General features: G+C 40.6%; 1 protein-coding gene across 1 annotated transcript; it reads right to left on the minus strand.

Moving 5' to 3' along the window:
* On the minus strand, positions 1 to 13,852 carry cldn15la (claudin 15-like a). The gene is made up of 5 exons (XM_051871201.1): positions 13,488 to 13,852; positions 7,527 to 7,691; positions 5,684 to 5,765; positions 1,585 to 1,698; positions 1 to 854 (listed from the first exon to the last, which is right to left on the minus strand). Exons 1-5 carry the CDS (start codon positions 13,702 to 13,704, stop codon positions 773 to 775), a joined length of 660 nt encoding a protein of 219 aa, XP_051727161.1. The 5' UTR covers positions 13,705 to 13,852; the 3' UTR covers positions 1 to 772.
* Between the last annotated feature and the right edge of the window lie 10,143 nt (positions 13,853 to 23,995).

Below are 23,995 nucleotides of genomic sequence, written 5' to 3' on the forward strand. Positions count from 1 at the left end.
TTTTCAGTTTAAAAAATTTATTTATTCACATTTCATGTTTGACATATTGTTTTGGTAATAGAACACTAAATGGTCTCTACTGAAACTAAGCATGTTTAGAGAAGATGGGCTAGTTGTCACATGAGGAAGTTGTCTCAAATGCTATATCTCAGTAAATATATGATTTGATATTTTATTTTATGTTTATTATAAATCATATTTTATATGTATTATATAATTTTGTGAAATCTTGCATCCTCCTAATTAAGTGTTTTTATGAACACACTGGATACATCATGATAATTGTGAAAGTATAAGTCATAATTGTTTTACTATTTAAACTTTGCAGAAATGAAAAGGCCATTTAATGGCTGGTCCCACTCTGACAACATACCAGATACAATGCCATAACATGCCCTGCCTGCCATAATGTGATCACGGTAATAACAGTGTAAATGTTCCAAAGCGGTTTTGTAGCCAATATGTAATGTATGTGCCCATAGAGAAATTACATTTCAAAAATTAACCCACAATGAGAAATATTCCCTGCTGTAAAAAGCTTGCCACAGTCTCCCCTATACATAAACAAACATAAGTCTAAACACCATGGCAACATATCTAGATCTTAAATCAGAGAACATATTTTATTCCAGAAGTTCAGCATTCATGATCATTTAAGTGATCTTTTTTGTCATGATTTCCTAAAACAAAAAAGTAGCAAAAACATAACTGAGTAAAACAAACATCAAAGTAACAAAAGTTCAGCCTTGTTAATGTGGGTGACCCTGGTAGCTCAAACGTAAGCTTTTGAAGTCTCTGCATTAGGTGGAGCAGCAGTATAGATTGTCTTTGGCTTACCACCTGGGTAGTATGCCCTGTTAAAAAGATATAACACAGAGAAAAAAAAAATCATCAAAAGTTAAAAAAAAACAGCAAGATTAGAAGTATAAGGAGCCTACAAATGTTAAGAAATGAGCTGCATATACACTAAAATAAAAATATCCCATTAAATCAGTCAGAAATTCACCATAAAAAACACAAATGTTTCCAGCTTTACGGAATGCCTGTATATTTTACAACTTAAAACCATTTCATTACGTGATATAATGTTACCAAAATCTGCCTTTTTATCTTACAATGTACTGATATCCACAATAATACAGATGGCAGGTTTATCATAAGCAGCCTGTTCATATCAAGGTCAATACTCGTATATAGACGGTACACAGGGTCATACATACAAAGACAAAACACCATCAGGGTAACACACAACACTAAAATAATGCAATAAACATTAACTAAATTACTTAGAATGTCACAAAAACACACTAATGTGCATAACTGATAACAAAAGTAAGAAATTATTTATAAAAAATGTAATCATCTGGAAATGTTCTGGAAATTGTTTTACTGTTTTTTTTTGTTTTGTTTTGTTTTGTAAATTACATGGTAATGCATAGTTTTTCCTTGCAAAAATCATGCATTTGACAGTATTTTACAGTAAAATTACAGATAATGTGATGTTAAACCATTTACATTTTTTTGCAAAATGATAAGGTAACTTACAGTTAACCAATTAACCATTTTTTTTTTGTAAAAATTTACCCTTTGTCTTTTGCTTGAGAGACTCTTTGATAGGCACTGCACTGGAATGCACCACCCAGAATACACAGTGCTGCACCAGCCCAACCTATATAGAGTCCAGTACCCAGCTCAAATCTGCAAACAAAGGCAGAAAGTTAGGTGTGTATACCTATTTAACGATATATCGGGAACAAATTTGTATCCGAAAGTGAGCTAAACCTGACAATGCTCTTTTTTTTTTTTTCTTTTTTTTTTTAGGATGTCCTAATTTGTAAAGCACAATGCATTTGACAATGAGTTGCCTTCTATGTTTCTGTTGATTTCTTGGTCTGACGATTAATGTGAAAAATGATGATTAGGTCATTTTTCACATTATTTTTCTTTATTGTGATTTTCCTCTAGAGCAGGGGTGTCTAATCTTGCTCCTTGGAGAGACAATGTTCTGCAGATTTTGCCTCTAAACTGCTCCAACTCAATTCATAGTTTTCACATGATGTCACACACTTATGGGAATGCCCACCTGGAGGGCAAAACAAGGCTTTTCTCTATTGCCCCCCCAGTGATTTTTACCAGGTTTGAACAAAGTACTAATGAAGTAAGACAGTAATATTAAAAGATCAAATTCAATCTACACCTTATTGATGATGCATACTTTGTACAGGCAAGCAGATGAACCCTTAATAAATGGAACACACAGCTTGTTAAGCATTTTTCCATAGAAAACCATTATAAAGAAAACACTTAACCATTTAACACATTGCATTCATATTCTGGGCTCATCTCGCCTGTATATATTATTCATCATCAATAAGGTGTATACTGAATTTGGTCTTTTATTATCATTGTTTTAGTACATCAAAGAACTTTAAATATTTTTCATGTTAAGCGTTTTAGAATGTCTTGCTGTTTTTAGTGACTGAAATTCGGCAGCAGGTGCTGGATATGGATCACAGGTGACCCCAAACTTGCATTTTATTCACATATTTTTGTTTTTCTTCTTTTATTCTATGGATGTTTTGCCTGCCTGGTCTCCATGCCAGTCAGTGACTGAAAACGTACTCGATTACTAACGTAACCTCAGTTCCCTGAGATACGGGAACGAGTACTGCGTTGCTATACGCGGTGGGGAAAACTCCTTTTTCTCTGATTACTGAAGCCTTTTTCATAACGCAGTGAAACTGAAACCAATGGCATGGCAGCGGAGCTGCACGAGCCTATGGCGATGAAGCCCGCCAGAGCCCGCCGAAATGGGCAGGGTCATCTGGCTATATAAGCTGGCATTCTGGCATAAGATCCTCAGGATAATTCAACTGAAGCAACGACACTGAGTTGCGCAGCGACATAGCACGGCTAGCAACGCAGTACTTGTTCCCGTATCTCAGGGAACCACGGTTACGTAACCGAGTATGTTCCCTTTCGATACTTCACTCGTACTGTGTCGCTAGATGTGGTGAGGAACCACTGCAATCACGCCGTGCTATGATAGAGGAACGACTGATAAGTAACTAGTCCTAAACACCTAAGGAGCCCAGATGGACCAAGTACCACAAGGCAAAGTCAAATCAGGGGCTCAGACCTAGGTCAGGGCCTTACAGGAGGCAAAGAGGGTTAAACTCACAGAGGTTAAGCCCGGCCCTGGACAATCATTCTAAAACTTCGTACAGCCTAGGCACTTAAGGTGGGCCAGAAGCATACAAGAAGCTAAGGCAAATGCCTGAAGCCAATGACCCGGATCTAATCAGAGAATCGCAGGGAATTCTGGTGAGTTTGAGCTAAAGTCAAGCTCTGCTCAGAACCGGTCCAGCCTCGAGGCAGGTAGGCGAGTTCCCAGTGGGGCGAATCCCGAGAGGCCAATTTACCATGCAGAAAGGACCTGAGCCTGCAGAGCAGGGACGTCCAGGTTATAGAACCTGGTGAAGGTGGATGGCAAGGCCCAGCTGGCACCGCACAAATTTCTGCAATGGACACACCACTGGACCATGCCCAGGATGAGGCCATGCCTCTGGTGGAGTGGGCTCGTACTCCAATGGGGCATTGCAGGCCCAAAGAAGAGTATGCCAGCACAGTTGCATCAACTATCCATCAGGAAAGTCTCTGCTTCGCGACCAGAAACCCCTTGGTGTGGCCTCTGAAGCATACAAAGATTTGTTCCGACTGCCTGAATGGGGCGGAATGCTCAATGTAAGTTTTTAAAGCTCTAACTGGGCAGAGCAAATTTAATTCTTGGTCATCCTCTGGGGAGGAAGTGCAGAGAGTGTGATAACTTGTGCTCTGAACAGAGTGGAGAGAACTTTAGGTACATAATCATGCCTTGGCTTAAATAATCAATGACCTTGGAGCCGTTGGGCCCGAACTCAAGGCAGGCAGGGCTCACGGAGAGCGCCTGTAAGTCTTAAAAAATCTGAAGGACGGCCATGGTGTGAAGTGCAGAAGCCGCCTGGCCAGCCAAGGTGTAGGCACGCCCAGCGAGGGCTGACGTCGTCCTACAGGGCTTGGATGGATGAGCGACTTTCACTTTCCATCCGATGGCAGTAGGCAGGCAAAGGTGTGCAGCCACCACCTCATCCAAAGGAGACAGCTTCGTGCGTAGGCAGGCCAAGTAGGGGGCGCGCCATGACTTAGTAAGCTCGTCGTAGACTTCTGGGAATACGCCCCAGCAGGAGCCATTCATCCAGATGACTGCAAGTGGGCTCCTCAGGGGAAGACCACTCCAAACCGAGCTCTTCGACTGCTTTGGACAGGACACGGAAGAGTTCGGCGTCCATCCCAGCTCTAGCATCGATGGGCTCTAAAGATGGCAAGGGGGCAGGGTCGTTCATTGATCCCGTCCAATCCTTCGCGTCTGAGGCCGCCAATGACATGCTGTCATCTAGGGGATTGTCTTCAGACCCCCCGAACCAAATCACTCACGATGGCAGAGGGATTTTGGTCTGGGTGGGAGAAAAGAATGAGGGAAACCTCTCTGTGTGGAGAGAGTGAGGCAAGCGGGACCTGCATATCCGAGTGCTGAGATCCTCTGCCCCGCTGTTTTTTCCTCACAGGCTCCTGGGAGGAAGAAAACGGGAGGGTATGAGGGGTGGAGTCGCTCTCTGAAAAGAAAGCAATCCGTGAGCACAGAGAGGCGAAACTCATGTTCTCGCAGTGAGGGCAATTCCTCTCCGTGACGCGGCTTCCGCGTGGGATTTCCCCAGCCAGGAAACACACTCACTGTGCCCGTCATCAGTGTGCAGGTGTGCCCTGCATGAGCCAAAGCTGTGGCATGACATTTGCAACATAGCCGCAGAAATTTGCTCTTAGAAAATTTGCTCTTAGGAAATCACTCTTTAATCACTCTTCCAGATGGCAGCAGAGGAAGCGCTGAAACAATTGCTCTTGGACGCTGAAGGCAGCTTGTGAGTGGCGCGCTGATCAGGCTGCTTCCAGAGCAGCGCGCTGATCAGGCTTGCTTGCAGAGTGGCGATCAACTGAAGAAGAGCAGGTGCTGAGTCAGCTTGATCCGCTGCGAGGCATGTCAACGGCGAGAAGGCTTTGAGTCTCGTAGTGCAGTGGAGAGACTCAAATATAGCCAGATGACCCTACCCATTTCGGTGGGCTCTGGTGGGCTTCATCACCATAGGCTCGTGCAGCTCCGCTGCCTCGTCATTGGTTCATTTTACTTTAACTGCACGAACCAATGGCCGTGCAGTTTCACTGCGTTATAAAAAAAGGCTTCAGTAATCGGAGAAAAAGGAGTTTTCCCCACCGCGTCTAGCGACGCAGTACAAGTGAAGTATCGAAAGGGAACTTTGAATTGCCTGGAAGTTTCTAGTAATCCTGAAGAGTTTGATTAGCTGGTTCAGATGTGTATTATAAGTAAACTCTGCAGGCCAGTGGCCCTCCAGGAACAGACACTAGAGGGTCATAGTAAAATGGGGGCTTTCATTAAATTGTAGAAATGTAGAACATTTTCTGTAACTGTTAGGGTTACAATGTAGGTTAGGGATAGGTAATTATATAGTATATAGTAATATAGTAATTAGCTGTATATAAAAACAGAAGTCTATGGAATGTATCTAACCCTAACTCCATTTAGATAAATAAATGTGTGTGCATTTGAGAATGTGTGTGAATGTCTACTCACTTGACGCCACCATAGAGCGGGTTTTTGAATTCTGCAACAACCCGTGCAGCATACCAAGATACAGCGACCATAGTACAAAGACCTATATAAATATATAGAGATATAAATATTTCTCTCAATAATTATATTATTATATACAGTGGGTACGGAAAGTATTCAGACCCCCTTAAATTTTTCACTCTTTGTTATATTGCAGCCATTTGCTAAAATCATTTAAGTTCATTTTTTTTCCTCAATGTACACACAGCACCCCATATTGACAGAAAAACACAGAATTGTTGACATTTTTGCAGATTTATTAAAAAAGAAAAACTGAAATATCACATGGTCCTAAGTATTCAGACCCTTTGCTGTGACACTCATATATTTAACTCAGGTGCTGTCCATTTCTTCTGATCATCCTTGAGATGGTTCTACACCTTCATTTGAGTCCAGCTGTGTTTGATTATACTGATTGGACTTGATTAGGAAAGCCACACACCTGTCTATATAAGACCTTACAGCTCACAGTGCATGTCAGAGCAAATGAGAATCATGAGGTCAAAGGAACTGCCTGAAGAGCTCAGAGACAGAATTATGGCAAGGCACAGATCTGGCCAAGGTTACAAAAAAAAATTCTGCTGCACTTAAGGTTCCTAAGAGCACAGTGGCCTCCATAATCCTTAAATGGAAGACATTTGGGACGACCAAAACCCTTCCTAGAGCTGGCCGTCCGGCCAAACTGAGCTATCGGGGGAGAAGAGCCTTGGTGAGAGAGGTAAAGAAGAACCCAAAGATCACTGTGGCTGAGCTCCAGAGATGCAGTCGGGAGATGGGAGAAAGTTGTAGAAAGTCAACCATCACTGCAGCCCTCCACCTGTCGGGGCTTTATGGCAGAGTGGCCCGACGGAAGCCTCTCCTCAGTGCAAGACACGTGAAAAAACACCTGAAGGACTCCAAGATGGTGAGAAATAAGATTATCTGGTCTAATGAGACCAAGATAGAACTTTTTGGCCTTAATTCTAAGCGGTATGTGTGGAGAAAACCAGGCACTGCTCATCACCTGTCCAATACAGTCCCAACAGTGAAGCATGGTGGTGGCAGCATCATGCTGTGGGGGTGTTTTTCAGCTGCAGGGACAGGATGACTGGTTGCAATCGAGGGAAAGATGAATGCGGCCAAGTACAGGGATATCCTGGACGAAAACCTTCTCCAGAGTGCTCAGGACCTCAGACTGGGCCGAAGGTTTACCTTCCAACAAGACAATGACCCTAAGCACACAGCTAAAATAACGAAGGAGTGGCTTCACAACAACTCCGTGACTGTTCTTGAATGGCCCAGCCAGAGCCCTGACTTAAACCCAATTGAGCACCTCTGGAGAGAACTAAAAATGGCTGTCCACCAACGTTTACCATCCAACCTGACAGAACTGGAGAGGATCTGCAAGGAGGAATGGCAGAGGATCCCCAAATCCAGGTGTGAAAAACTTGTTGCATCTTTCCCAAAAAGACTCATTGCTGTATTAGATCAAAAGGGTGCTTCTACTAAATACTGAGCAAAGGGTCTGAATACTTAGAACCATGTGATATTTATTTTTCTTTTTTAATAAATCTGCAAAAATGTCAACAATTCTGTGTATTTCTGTCAATATGGGGTGCTGTGTGTACATTAATGAGGAAAAAAAAAAGAACTTAAATGATTTTAGCAAATGGCTGCAATATAACAAAGAGTGAAAAATTTAAGGGGGTCTGAATACTTTCCGTACCCACTGTAGATGCTAAATAGAAGGGGGAAACATGTATACAATTAAACAATAATAGAAACAAGTAATGTTCATATGGACACATACTGTATTTCTGCTTACCTGCAAAAATGAAGATAATGCCGCCAATGACCATAGTCTTGCCCTTTGATTCATCTGTTTTTGACCCAATTGTAATGCACTTCAGCCCCATGGTAGATAAAATTATACCGACCAGCCCCAGGATCAGGGCGATGATCGTTAATGCTCGACATGCTTGAATATGAACTGAAAATAAGAAAAAAAAAAAAAGAGTTTAGTCTTAGGTTTTTTTTTTTTTTTTTTTTTTTTTTTTTTGGAGTAGATTAAAATGAGGATGCACATACTGTAACTTTGGTGTGGCAGGTTTACTGTCACAATACAGTACAGATTTTTAATCGTATCTACATTTTGGTAAAGTGTTTATAAAATTATGCATATAAAATATTATCATAAATCATTATAGTGGCATTTGTTATGATTGGCATTAATGATTTATGGTTCATATTTATGATTGGTGGTTTCATAAAACTTTCCTAAAACTTCAAAACATTTATGAATCTTTTGTTTTGAATCACTGCTTTGTATTGGTAAACCCATGAACTAGTGTCTAATATGGTTTTAAATGATTTTGTGTTTAATAATTTAGATTCCGTTTTAATGACAAAAACTGTTTTGAATTGCTTTGAAACACTTTGAAAATAAAGGTTCCCTTTCGATACTTCACTCATACTGCATATGGGGGAAAAACTCCTTTTTCCTTGACACTGAAGCCTTTTTCAATAACACAGTGTAACTGCACGGCCATTGGTTCAAACTGGAAAACTGAGATTCGCCGACCGCCTGCAGCGCCGACGCACTCGCAGACTGCCCGCTCTCGAGCCGCCTGCTTCGCCGCTTCCGGTTTTCTCAGCGTTTCCCCTGCCGCCGTCCGGCAAGCATTTAAAGAGCTATTTCCAGTGGTTTTCACCGCTTATAAAAGAGCACTTTTCTCCGCCGTTTTCATGGCGACTGTGACGTTGGTTCAAATGTCACGCCATGGCTGTGGCACTTGCAGAGCACCTCTGCAACAGGATGACGGGCACGGTGAGTGTGTTTTCTGTCTGGGCAAGTCCCACGCAGAGGTGGTGCTCACCGGGACTTCATGTTCTCACTGTGAGAACATAAGTCTTGCCTCTCTACGCTCGCGGATTGCTTTCTTCTCAGAAAGCGGTCCCGCCCCTTGCGCCCTCCCGTTCTCTTCCTCCCACAAGCCTGCGAGGAAGTAACAGCGGGGCAAAGGGGTTCAGCGCTCGGAGACGAGTGAGCTCACGCCAGCTCAGCCCCCGTGTGCCTCACTCTCTCCGCATAGAGAACCTTCTCCCGTCCTGTTCTCCCGCCCAGATCTGCGTCCCTCGGCTGATGCGAGCGACTTAGTGTCTTTTGGTGGTTCGGACAACGAGCCGCTTGATGACAGCATGTCATTGGCGGCTTCTGAAACGGAGGAATGGGGCGGCGATTCTGAAGACCCTGCCCCCCCTGCCGTCTCTGGAGCCCATTGACGCCAGGGCAGGAATGGACGCCAAGCTTTTCCGCGTCCTCTCCAGGGCCGTCGAGGAGCTCGACCTCGAATGGGCGACTCCTGAAGAGCCCACACACAGCCGCCTCGACGAGTGGTTTCTGCCAGGTCGTAGCCAGCCCCCTTGTCAGCGCTGCCCCATTCTTTCACGAGGTCCACGACGAGGGCAGAGGTGAGCAGCCACTGCCTCGTCCAGGGGTGGCATAAAGGGCTATGAGCAGATGCCACCCCTGGATGAGGCAGTGGCTGCTCACCTCTGTCCTTCCGCTGCTGTTGGATGGAAGAACAAGCCCTGCAGGACGACCTCTGCTTTCGCCGGCAGGGCCTATTCGTCCGCAGGCCAAGCTGCTTCAGCGCTCCACACCATGGCCATTCTATAGGTGTTCCAGGCCAAACTCCTCCACTGTCTGGATGAGTCTGGCACTGACGCTCCCACCTTCAGGGATCTGCGCAGCGCCACGGACCTGGCCCTGCGCGCCACGAAGGCAACAGCCCAGGCCATCGGGCGGTCAATGGCCAGCCTAGTTGTGTTAGAGCGCCATCTCTGGTTGAACCTCACAGAGATAAAGGAAGCGGATAAGGTGGGGGCTGTTTTCGACTCAGCCCAAATGAGGGTGACAGTCTCAAATCAGGCCTCTTTAACAGCTCTGAAACCCTGGAAGGACCCTCAGTGGTTCAGCTGCGGTGTTCCCCTTGGGGCGGTATCCAGAAGGATGGTGGTCTCGACAGATGCGTCCAACTTGGGTTGGGGCACTCTGTGCGAGGGCAGACCAGCCTTCGGCTTCATGGTCGAGCAAAGAAAGCCATCTACACATAAACTGCCTGGAGATGCTAGCAGTGTGTTGAGCCCTTCACTACTTTCTACCGGTCCTGAAGGGACACCACGTCTTGGTCCGATCGGACGGCATGACAGTGGTATCCTACATAAATCACCAGGGCAGGCTTTCATCCAGATGCCTTTGTGCGCTGGCAAAGCAGCTCTTGGAATGGGCTCTCCCCAAACTGTGATCGCTAAAAGCATCGCACATACCGGGAAAAATGAACCTGGGAGCAGACATGCTATCTCGGAGCAATGTCCCCTCAGATGAGTGGACGCTCCACCCCCAGATGGTTCTCAGAATCTGGGAGATCTTCAGGAGGGCAGAGGTTGACCTCTTCGCCTCAGAAGACAACTCTCATTGCCCAAACTTCTTCTCGAAGGACAGAGATGCGCTGGTCCACGACTGGCCCAGACTCCTCTTCTATGCTTCCCCCCGATCGCTCTGATCCCTGAGGTCATCAGACGAATCAGGGAGGACAAACACAAAGTTCTCCTGGTGGCCCCGCTCTGGAGGAAACAACATTGGTCCTCAGAGCTGTTCAGGCTTTCAACGAAAGCCCCGTGGCCAATCCCCCTGAGACGGGACCTCTTCTCTCAGGCGAACAGGACGATTTGGCACCCCCAGCCAGAGATCTGGGCCCTGCACCTTTGGTCCCTCGATGGGAGCCTGTAGACCTCCCCGGGGACGTACTAAATACCATTTCTCAGGCCAGAGCCCCGTCTACTAGATGCCTCTATGCCCAGTCTTCGTCGACTGGTGTACAGCTCGAAACGAAGATCCCGATGAATGTGACATATCCCTGATATTGTCATTTCTCCAAGAGCGTCTGGACAAAGGTCTTACGCCTTCCATGCTCAAAGTGTACATGGCAGCCATAGCAGCGTTTCATGCCCCTATTGCTGGCCAGTTGGTGGGACGAAACAGCCTGAACAGTGCGTTTCTTGAGAGGTTCTAGGAGGCTGAATCCCCACCGCCCTCTCACAGTATCCACCTGGGACCTCTCCACAGTCCTCAGGGTGCTCAAAGGGCCTCCCTTTGAACCGCTACGGTCAGCTGACCTTCAGCCCCTGTCGCTTAAACCGCACTGCTATTGGCTTTAGCATTGGTCAAGTGTGTAGGCGACCTGCAGGCCCTCTCTGTGAGCCCTGCATGCTTTGAATTTGGGCCTAATGACTCGAAGGTTGTCCTGAAACCCAGGCATGGCTACGACCCTAATGTAACAGATTATATTACTTATAATTTAGTTCTTCACTTTTATGGACCAATTAGGAAAATCAGAAGATTCGTATGATCGACTATGGAGGTAGAGGGTAATTGCTGAAGGAGCGACAGGAGACCACAATTAAGGTAAGTACGTAGATTTTTTATAAATGTTCCCTTAAATGCTGGCCTTTCCCCTTTTTGAAAGTAAACAATAAAATAAATAAAAAGCAATTCAAAGTGAGTTACATCAATTCGATGAAAAGAAATAAAAGAACAAATCACTTGAGCAAATCACTGTCAGTTTCACACTAGAATAGTATGAATACAATAGAAAACAATAGAATGACAACAATTTGTCCAGATTCAACAACAATTTTGTGATATCACGCACACGTCGACGATCAGTTCAATTTCCAAATGTTCAATAACTGATATCAGTTCCTTCTTCTAGTTATCTCAGACAGTTTTCAGTCCCGTATGGAGAAAACACAGTCTCTATGCAGGAATAGTTTTACCTTGAGCAGGGAAAAAAAAAAAATGAAATCACGATACTCTCCTGGTCCTATAGGATGAATTTTCTTCTTTCTTTTCCAGTGTCCGAATAGGTTGGCTCGCCATCAAAGAAAATCAATCTCCCCTCAGGAAAAAAACCTGACCTGTTTAAAAGGTCAGAAATGCATGACTGCATTTAGTCAACAATAGCATCACATCAGGTAAGTATCTCCACATACCAATAAATTAACATATAAAGTAATAATTTCAATGTTTTACAATATTACATTGCTAATAAACATACATCTCTTTTCAGGCACGTGTGTATTACCCCGACATGCACGTGAAGCGTGTACGTGAAAAAGAACGACACTACATGAGAACAACTGAACAGCGCTACGAATTTGTACCATAATATCCAAAGATACAACATAAATCACATATATGACCATAATAAACAAAATAAACAACTGCTTTCCTTACAAAATAAGTGTTGTTTTCTCATTTAAACATTAAACTCAGCATACTTGCATAAATTGAACTCACCACATCCAGATATTCACTTCCCAGTAATACAATGATGTAATTCACCCATCGATCGTCACAGGAGTAAAATAACAACCGAATCCACTCAATATAATCCTCTTTCAACTGACTTGAGTTTTAAACACTATTTTCAAAGTTTTACTCCGTTATTTCTACTTTCTTGATAGCTAAATCTAGCGAATTTCTTTCCCGTCTTCTTCCTTCTCAGGTCTTGCGCAATCTGCCGCATCAGCAAGTGGGCGGTCCATATCAACAGAACTCTGATTGGATGAAACTATAACTTGTTTAAATATTACAAATTATTTTTGTCACACAATTTATTTTATTTTAAGTATTTATTAATATCACCAATCTTCAATTATGTACTTTTCTGAACCTCATACATTTATATTAATATATATATTTAACCCTTAATTAGTCTGGGTTACACTAAGGTGCTCTCAACTCCGTTCAGAGCACAGGTAATTACCCTCTCAGCGCTACCTCTCTCAGAGGACAAGCGTGAGCTGGACTTACTCCACCCTGTTAGGGCATTGAGGACTTACATTGAGCAGTCCAAGCCGTTTCGGCAGTCGGACCAGCTCTTCGTGTGCTTTGGCGGCCGCACCAAAGGGCTTCCGGTCACAAAGCAGCAGCTATCATGTTGGATAGTGGACGCTATCGCTCTATGTTACTCATCTATGGGCCTCGATTGCCCCATAGGAGTTCGCCATAGGCTTGCACAGCTCCGCCGCACCATCATTGGTTCAAAAAGTTTTCCAGTTTGAACCAAGGGCCGTGCAGTTACACTGCATTATTGAAAAAGGCTTCAGTGTCGAGGAAAAAGGAGTTTTTCCCCCATACGCAGTACTCGTTCCGTATCTCAGGAAACCGAGGTTACGTACGTAACCGAGAACGTTCCAAAAGGAGGTTTTTCAGCGATGCTATAGAACTATTTTTGGTTCCACAAAGAACTTCTTAAAAGAACCATTTTTTTTTTTTTAATAGTATGAAGAACATTTTAAAAATCTAAAGAACGGTAAAATGGTTCTTCATGGATCCATTATATTTAAGAGTGAAGATTGTCATTTTGCAAAGCAAGTGGATCAATTGATTCAGAGTTTTAAAAAGCTATCTTTGATCACAAGTGTATATGTTTATCATTTAATAAAAGCCAGTAATACTTGACAAATAAAATCAAGAGTAAAAAGTGGGCGTAGACGGTTCTCTATATTGTTACAACACAAAATGGCTGACAGAGATTAGACTTGGAGAAAGAGTTTTACCAAGTTCCAGGTCCAAGTATAGTTCCTCATAAATCCAATGCAAGATTCTAAAACAGTCTTTTATATGTTTATGTTTATGATAGGAATTAATTACTCTTAAGGTGTGCTAATATTACAGAGCAAGCCTAATAACCTGGTTTCATTTTAATTTATTTCCCACCTGGCAAGTCCAGCATAGATTGAAAGTCTTGGCAGCTGGCCTTTCCAGAGCTGTCCTCACCGCAGGCATGCCACAGGTTCTCATAGAGACGGTTTGAAATGATTACGGTGCCTTGCACACTAGATATCTTCCAATAATCATTTGCCACAGCAAGACCAGTAACCATCCAGCCGACCAAACACATGAAGAATCCAGTCACCTCTAATGCTGTTGACATTTTTACCCCCAACAGGTAAGCGAAATAGAAAATGTAAGAAATACAAAAAATATAGGATAGAATAATGTGCTAGAATCAAACTAAAGGAAGAGTCTGTAGAGCAGTCTTGTCTCTGCTCCTGATAGCTGAGTTTGAATTGCTCTACCGTTGATGAGCAGGACTTCAACCTTTGTGGAGGGTCATAAAGCCTTTGCCGCACCCAAGAACCCACTCAGCTTAATGACGATGCTGTCGATGATAATGGGTGTGACCGTTTCATATAGTGAGACACACATTTACTCTGGTAACACCATTACCATGTATAGTTATCATATGTTTGGAGTCTCTTTCTGTGATTATATTGAAATTAATGTAATACATATTGCATAAAAATACAGTCTATGACAACCTGAGAGTGCGACTGATTGTCTTAGTCACCCAATTATCTATCCATTTTCCTAACTGCTTGTCCTATGTAGGATCACAGGGATGCTGGAGACAATCCCTGCGTCTTGAGAAACACACTGGATGTATGACCAGTCCATTGAAGGGACAACACACTCAACTTTACACACTCAGTCACCAGTTCACCAAGGTGTGCTAACAGCAGAAATGTACCAATATGTGTGTAATATAATTTAAATGTTTTTCAGTTAAATCTTATATGGGTGTCATACTGGTGCTAGTGGTATTGTATTGTATTGCATAATTATTGTGAGTGTAGTGATTACAGATTAAAAAAGAAACTGAAATGTCCTTGCCAGTGACTCAGGGAACTGGAGAGAGAGAAAAAACTTTATGGATGGGATAGCTCACTGGATAACCCCTTCCACATTACTTGATGACAAAAGTTGCCAGGATATGCTTATGTGGGACGCAGAGTTTGTTTCATACAGAAAAACATTCCAAATAGATACATTGGTTCAGATAATAGAAAATATTGGAAAATATTGTCTCATTGATCCACATTTTCATGGACTACTTCTTGGATGGTTTTGCTAGGACACAGTAGTAATGGTGTTCTCTCTGCTTTAGTCATATTGATGAGCAATACAAATGGTGTCATATACTTAAACAAAGTATAATTATATAATAAATACTTCCCAGTGTACATTAGTGTGTGTCAGTACACAATAAGTGAGATAACTTAGTTTACAACAGGAATCAGCTTCAGGATTACACTTCAAGAATTTTAAACAATTTTTATAAATGTTTACAAGTAAGTGGTTACTCTTTCTTTCATTCATTCATTCATTGTCAGTTTCCCTTTTTATTAACGGTAGTTGATGCTGTGAAAAAGAACAGATTCATAAATATAAATAAAAATTATGTCTCTCTCTTTGGTTTTACTGTAACCTGGTTTCAACAGTTAGGACCGTATTTTGTGAGTGATATGGCTTTATGGTTTTATGGCTTGCCAGTTAATGGAAGATTATCATCAGAGCTCGAAGTCTAAGCTCTCTTAATAAACAGATGACTTCAGAGTTTCTTTGTTTTTCTCTCCCTTTTTTTCCTCACTCCCTACTGATCATTTTTTTGCTCTCTGCCTTTCTATCTATTGAAAGATAATATTTTTAGTTTTTATTTTGTCATACAGATACGTATACTCATGTCTTCATAAAAGGCTTTTAGTATTAGCAGGTAGTGCATCTGTGTCATATGTAAATGAGCTTCTCTTTCTGAAGAAAGAAGTATCCTGGGGCATATACCTCTGCCACGGTTACGCAGCTGGGGTTGATGTCCCAAGATGGGCATGATGCTGCAGCACAAATCACATGGCCATCACACTGATCTTTCGCTGTTTATTCAGCCCTTGATCAGATCTTGAATTTCTATGGGCAGGAGTTCCCCTAGAATGAGTGTCCAGGCTTGTTGTTGTCACAATAGATGCCTCCGAGACAGACTGGGGTGCTGCATGCAACGGGCACACAACCTCGGGACCCTGGACAGGAGCCTGACTGCACTAGCACATTACCTGCCTTGAGTTGGTGGCCGTGCTACTAGCCCTGAGGAGGTTACGACCATTGATTCAGGGCAAGCATGTGTTGGGCCGGATGGACAACACAGCGACAGTGACATACACTGTAAATTTGAACATGGGTGTAAGTTGGATTGCTATAACTATTTGAGTCTAATTATTTAATCTTTCTGCTTTCTGAATTGTAATTCAGTATTGTACACTCTTTCAACTTAAACATGTAGAAATTAACAAGTACTCAACAATCTCACTTTCAACCAAAGTATAATTTCCTTTTAAGGACCCCGCATCAGACGTTTTTTCTGACATCATGAAGCATGAGCCTGTCTTGAAATTTTCTGCTCAACTGCCATTTACTTTTCTCTCAATAATGCAAAGTTTAAACATGAGTTTTCGTTGTTTATGAGTTAATTAATGTTGTTTGTGAACATGAATACCAACAAAATCGTAACTAACTGATTTTTTTTATTTGCGCGGCCTTGCGTGTGCAGTATAAAGTTTAGTGCTAACTGAATATTTCCTATACAAGATGTTGCATTTACTCATTTGTTTTATAGAAATGTATTCAGTTCGGACCTTGTGAGCATGTTTATAAATATTTTTAAAATAAATGCCTCCTTTACCGTGTATGCAGCGCCACTAGCGTGTGATATTTAAAATGCTGCGGGCAGGAAGTGCGCAGGGACCGGCGGGAGAAAACTCTTGAGGCTGAGGGAATTCTCGCATTATCAATTTGTCTGCTCTGATTTATTCATCTATTTGTTCGACCAAAATGATGAAGAAAATCTGTAAGTAAAGATGAATAGCTTAATTTGCCTAGCTCGAGGTGTTTTGCTTCGTCCAGGAAAAATTGTTAGGGTTTTTTAGTAGAAATCCTTTTTTTTTTTTTTTTTTTTTTAAAGTAGAAGTAGTATTTACACAACTAATTAATTACTTGAACTGCAGCAAACAATGTTTTATCACTTATAAATGCTGCAAAAATTTTCCCCGCTTAGGATCTAAAGCTCTTCAATGTTGTTTGACAACTGAGGACACTTTGCAATATATGGTAATTTCTATAAAAACTGCTATAATTGTTAATAGTTAATATGAATTTGAGTTTAAGTAAAATCCATCTAATGTTGTCTATTGACCTGCATGGTATCCTCATAAACAAACTTTAGACTTCGAATTATCCAACCAAAATGTTCATCAACTCACCCTTATGCCATCTCAAATGCATGTGACTTTGTTTGTTCTTTTTATAAGAAAATATCTGTTTTGTGTTATTATTTATTTATTTATTTATTTATTTTTGTCTGTATATTTATTATTATTATTATTATTATTATTATTCTCACAGTGACGTAGCCATTGGCTTGCATTATATGAATCACCAAGGACCACGGTTCCAGCTAAAAATCTTCTTTACTGGTCTAAAGAAGAAAAAGTCACCAACATCTTGGACGGCAAGAGTAAATTAACAGCTAATTTTCATTTTTAAGTGAAATGTCCCTTTAATCAAGAATGATTAAATATATTAGGTTTGTAAAGCTAATGTATGATTTGTTGATGCGTGTTTTATTTTCAGACTAAATTATAAATGCAACCAGTGACTGATTCAGATGCAATTTCTTAATTGCAAATCTGGACAGTCATTAATACAAACTATTTTAGTTTTGTAATTTTTTATATTTTCTTGTCCTTTGCTATCACACATCTGCAAAATCGGATTCCCTATTACATATTATACAGATTTTTTAAAATAAGAAAAATAATCATAATTGCTTTATCACAGACTGAAAACATTCACCTGAGAAGAGTATGTCCTGAAGGCCCTTATCTTTTTCCTGTGAGAAAATCCTGAAGACCTCATCAAGGAGTACCTTGTTGAACATAAGAAGATTCTATTTTGATTTATTTATCAGAAAAAAAGTTAATCTCACCCCCAAAACTCAGACAAACAAAACACTTTATATGTGTCTCAAAATAAGCTTGTTCCACCATAACACTGGCAACAATTCTCATTCAGAAAACATACATGCCATTTATACACTAACCTAAAAAACACTAACAACAGGGAGCATTACATAAATTATGAACTTTGATCTTTAAAATATTAAAAATGTAAAATATTTAATAGTATCCTATTTAAAGGGTAAGAATAAGATCTTTTCATTTTACTGACTTATTTCTGCACAAAAAATGAATAAGAAATGCAGCATTTTTTTTTTCCTATATCTTTACATATAGTAATTTACAAAATTTAAATACAGTAATAATAATAAAAAAAAAAAAAAAAAAACCTGAAGCAATAATTACGAAAACAAACAAACAGAAAAACATCAACAACAAGTATAGTAATGACGTATGTGCCAGGAGACATTTCTGTGTATGTACGTTCTCTCCGTGTTGACGCTGGTTTCTTCTGGGTGCTCCAGTTTCCCCCACAATCCAAACACATACAGGACAGTTGAATTAGAGAATGTAAGTATGCAAGTAGGTGTTAGTGTGAATATGAATGTGTGTGTGAGTGTGTGTCATCCCTGTGCTGGACGAGCCATCTGTCCAGGGTGTTTCCTGCATATGACCCGAGATGCTGGGAGAGACTCCAGCCTCCCCACAACCCTACATAGGACAAGTAGTTTGGAAATTCTATGGAATAGATGGATGGATGGATGTACTGTACTGTGTACTGTGAGTACTGTGAGGGTTCTAGTCCTCCCTCTCTCTGCCACTCTTCTTTCCCCACCAATGTGTCTTCCTTGATCCATGTTTCCAAACAAAATCATTATGAAGATTTAAGATGACTGAAAAAATGTACTATTGTAAGAGATTAAAAATAGGACAACTGTATTACAGGTGGTGCAATTTTTATAAGCAACTGGTACATTTTCAAAACTTTTACTACTAATATTTCAACAGGTCATCAAAAGGGCACTTTTTTCAAACATTTCAGCATATCTTAGTTATATAAATGTTTCATTCACAGTAACTGCCATTCATAAAGCTCTTACTATCAAACTTTTGATTTGCATCTCTTCTCATTCAGGTTACAGTTTTTTTTTTTAATTGCCTTGGTCCTGGTAAACACTGCATTGTGAACCAAATGTCCCAACAAGGGTGGTAATGCCAGTAATTTTAGACCTTGTTTGAAATGAGGAAAACAGCTTATAAATCAATCAAAATTATATTTTTATAAAATGTAAAAATGCAGAAAGTTTTCTGTGATGGGTAGGTTTAGGGATTTAGGGATAGAATATACCATTTATACAATATAAAAATCATTATGTCTATGTAAAGTCCTCATAAAACATGGAAAACCAACGTGTGTGGGGGGGAGGGTGGGTGCATGTGTGTGTGTGTGTGTGTGTGTGTGTGTGTGCGTTTTTGTGACATATCAGGACACAAATTTATATAATGACATGGGTATGACATAGGTATTACAAGGAGAGGGTGACTTACATGTATGAGGACATTACCCCATGTCCCCATTTTTCAAAAAGCTTATAAATCATTCAGAATAAGTTTTTTTTTTGAGAAAGTAAAAATGTGCACAGTTTCCTGTGTGTATAGGGTTGGTGTAAGGCGATAGAAAATATGGTTTGTACAGAATAAAAACCATTACGCCTATGGAATGTCCCCACAGTTCACAAAAACAAACCTGTGTGTGTGTGTGTGAGAGAGAGAGAGAGAGAGAGAGAGAGAGAGAGAGAGAGAGAGAGAGTTCAATATATACATAAACGAGTTAGCGAGGGCTCTGGATCAGTCTGCAGCACCTGGTCTTACTCTACTAGATACTGAAGTCAAATGCCTCCTGTTTGCTGATGATCTGGTGCTGCTGTCTCCCACTAAAGAGGGTCTACAGCAGCATCTAGACCTCCTGCACAGCTTCTGTCAGTCATGGGCCCTGTCAGTTAACCCCAAAAAGACAAAAATAATGATTTTCCGAAAAAGACCCAGCCGACAAGACCAACATCATAGTTTTAAATTAGACAACATGCTCCTTGAGCACACGCAGAACTACACTTACCTTGGCATAAATATTAGCAACACAGGGAATTTTAAAAAAGCTGTGAATGACCTGAGAGACAAGGCACAGAGAGCTTTTTACACTATTAAGAGAAATATCAAAATTGACATCCCAATCAGAATCTGGATAAAAATAATCAAATCAGTAATAGAACCCATCGCGCTCTACGGGTGTGAAGTCTGGGGCCCACTCACAAACCAAGAGTTCACTAAATGGGACAAACACCCAATAGAGACTCTGCAGACCTGAACTATGTAAAGTTTTGCTACGAGTACAGCGCAAAACCCCAAATAACGCCTGCAGAGCAGAATTAGGATTTTACCCACTTATAATCACAATTCAAAAAAGGGCCATTAAATTCCATACCCACCTAAAAAATAGTGATAAACAGACCCTCCATCACAAAGCCCTGAACTATCAAGAGCTGACACCAGGAAGAAACGCCCTCGGCCAATTGGTCTTAGAGCTGACTACACAAAACAAAACATGTCTGACTGAAAATAAAAACTTAGCCAGACCAAACCAAATAATCAAAACACAAAAAGAAAAATACCTAAAACATTGGACAGACACAACAGCCCTACAAAGTAAATTGGAATGCTATTTGGCCCTAAATAGAGAATATGAATTGGCAGGATACCCGAGTACAGTGAGCGACCCTAAACTGAGAAAAGTCCTAAGCATGTACAGACTCAGTGAACACAATCTCACCATAGAGACAGGCAGACACAGACAGACCTGGCTACCAAAGGAAGACCAGCTGTGTCCCCACTGCACAGAGAATGAAGTGGAAACAGAACTGCACTTTCTGACATCCTGCCCTAAATATCCACAAATTAGGGACACTTTCTATCCCCATTTCACATCTCACCACAAAGACTTCCAACAGAAACCAAATATGGACAAACTCCCATACCTGCTAGGAGAAAGCCCAGCAAGCTCAAACCTGGCCGCCAGGTATGTGAGGTCCTGTCATGACGAAGAAGCCTCCAGCGGGACAGAACTACCAACACACTCACTTTTATAAATATTATAAGATTGAACATTTTTATTGCAATTTTTTTATTTCTATTTTATTGCTAGATTTTTTTTCTTTTTTTCTTTTCTTCATCATTATTATATTTATTTATTTTTATTGTACAGTGTTATTAATGCTTTGGCAATGTAAAGATTTCTTTCACCATGCCAATAAAGCTATTTGAATCTTGAATCTTGAGAGAGAGAGAGAGAGAGAGAGAGAGAGAGAGAGAGAGAGAGAGAGAGAGAGAGAGAGAGAGAGAAATTATTATAAATATAAAATTTATTATAAAACCAAAATTGATGAAATTGACGAATCAGACTAAAACACTTTCTGGAACCTATATAAAAACTCGAAAAACCCAAATCAGAGATATCTCTACAGAGTGGCACAATTTGGAAATCTTACTTTGAAATTCTTTATCAAAAAAATCGAAATTACTGACCTTAACCAGCCTCAGAGTAAAATAAAGAAAACACTTGTAGACTTGGAGAAAACAATTAAAAATTATCAAAATCCATTAGATAAATTTATAACAATATCTGAAATAACAGAGCATATGTCACAGTTCCCTTGTCTCCCGGATTCCATTTCCCATGATCCTCTTGTCTCCACACCTGCATTCACTTCCCTCGTCATCTCCCCATCAGCACTCATCACCTGCACCTGGACCTCCTACACCACACAGAGGTCAGATGTCTGCTGTACGCGGATGATTTGGTCCTGCTGTCCCGCACACCTGAGGGCCTTCAGCAGAGCCTGTCCCTGCTGGAACAGTACTGTCACAAGTGGGCCCTGACAGTCAATCTGGACAAAACCAGAGTCATAGTGTTCCAGAAGAAGGCCAGATCTCAGGGCAACAAACATCAGTTCACTTTTAAAGGCCAGGTCCTACAGCATAGCACCAGCTACTGTTATCTGGGCATCGACATCAGCGCTTCGGAAGCTTTGGTCTGGCTGTCAAAACACTGAGCGAAAAGGCTCGGAGGGCTTTTTATACTATAAAGTCAAGATGCGGTCACTTAAAATTACCAATTAAAACTTGGATGAAAGTATATAATTCAATAATAAAATCAATTCTTTTATATGGATGTGAAATTTGGGGACCAGCACTAAATTTTAAAAATTGGGATAAAACTTAAGTAGAAAAACTACAATTGGAAATGACCAAAAACATTTTAGGGGTTCACAGAAACACGTCCAACAACGCCTGCAGGGCTGAATTAGGCTTGTACCCGCTGAACATTGAGGTCCAGAAGAGATGTGTTCAGTTCTGGCATCACCTCCATCAGTCTGATCCTGATTCAGGATCAGACTTAACACACTCGCTCTTCAACTTGTCCATCAAACTCAATACCCTATTGACTACAGCTACAACCCCAAAACTATTATTAAAGAAATTGTCAAAAATCTAAAAGATACTCATGATGAATCACTAAAAGCACATTTTGACCTCCAAAATAAACTCCAATGTTACTCGACCCTTAATAGAACCACTAAATTGGCAAATTATCTATTAATGAAACAATTTAAAGAAAGACAAATCCTCTCCAAATACAGATTAAGTGACCATGATCTAGAAATAGAGAGAGGAAGACATAGACAAACACGGACAGAGAGAGAGCAGAGGATCTGTAGACACTGTGATCTACAGCAGATAGAGGATGAGAAACACTTTCTACTCATCTGTCCTAAATATCATGATGTAAGAGAAACATTTCTCCCCAGATTTGAAACACTCATTCCATCATTCATTGAACTGAGTGATACTGAGAAAATGCCCTTCATACTTGGTGAAAATGATAGCGGCGCTATACACTAGCTGCAAAATATGTGTTAGCCATTCACAATATTAGAGACGGATAACTCTCTAGAGAGATCTGCTTTATTTATTCATTTACTTAGATGGATTTATTTACTATGCTACATATGACAATGTATACATATATGTTTTGTTTGTTTCTTTGTTTTATTATTTATATATAATATGTTAATGCTTTGCAACATTGTGATTCACAGTCATGCTAATAAAGCTCAATTGAATTGAAAAAAAAATTGAGAGAGAGAGAGAGAGAGAGAGAGAGAGATACAGAGGGATTTGAAATTTGTGAACAGAGCAGGACAGAGTACAAGGGAAAAGAAACATTCAATGACTGTACAGTATAACATCAGATTAATCGAAGATGCATCAGAAGTAGGGAGACAGATGTCATCATTTTACATTATAGTATGCCATGTGATACTGCAAACAGAGGTATTACCATGGTAGAGACTGCCACATTACTATAACTCATCCTTATAAAGGTCTACTACAGTATAGATTCAGTCATATGTTACAGCGAGAACATTTACTAGTTTTTTTTTTTATTATTATTATTGCTTTGGTACAATTTTCACAAGCAATTGGTACATTTTCAAAACTCATAGTACTAATATCACAACAGATCGTCAAAAGTGCACTTTTTTCAAACATTTCAGCATGTTTTCAATTGTGTTAGTACAATACACAAAATCACAAAGTATCCTTTTCACAACACAAAATAAGAGTTTCATCTATATAAATGTTTCATTCATAGTAACTGCCTTTCGTAATGCTATTACTATCAAACTTTTGATTTGCATCTCTTTTTGTTCAGTTTAATACATTTGTCTGTTATTTAATCCAAATGATCTTAATGGTTAATCAATGAATCATTTGGTGATTTCTATAGATACAGATTGTATAGATATAGTTTCTACTTTGTTTGCAATTTCCGATACAGATAATCATAAGTACTTAATTCTTATTTTACATTATAAGTTATTTCTCTTAGATTCTAACCACTATGTTCAAAGTGTGTGTGTGTTTGTGTGTGTGTGATCATGGTATTGTTACATGTACTGTGTCCTGTGACCTAGTCTTTCCCCAGTCTGTCTGATTAGTTCATTTGATCCACCTGTGTCTCGTTAATTGCCCCATCACCTTGTTTAGCTCCCTTTGTTAGTCACATGTATATATACCCTGTGTTCTCCTTCACTCCTGGTCTGTTCTCGTTGATGTCTACACTTGTGTATGCTGCCTTTGCCCTGTTTGGAATCTCCTGTGTTTTCATTAAAGTATTGTTATTATCGTCGTCTCCGTCGTACTTGGTACTACAGCATCGGTAACAGAAGAACGGACCGAAACAGGTTTTTTTTTTTTTTTTTTTGCGGCGTTTTTTCCTTCAGTTTTTATTTGTGTTTTTTCCCTATGAGTCTACCCGCTGTCCAGCTCCTCTGCCTGAAGCAGGGAGACCGCTCGCTGGAACATCACATCAGTGACTTT

This window comes from Ctenopharyngodon idella, chromosome 2 (genome assembly GCF_019924925.1).
Source record: "Ctenopharyngodon idella isolate HZGC_01 chromosome 2, HZGC01, whole genome shotgun sequence".
NCBI lineage: Eukaryota > Metazoa > Chordata > Actinopteri > Cypriniformes > Xenocyprididae > Ctenopharyngodon > Ctenopharyngodon idella.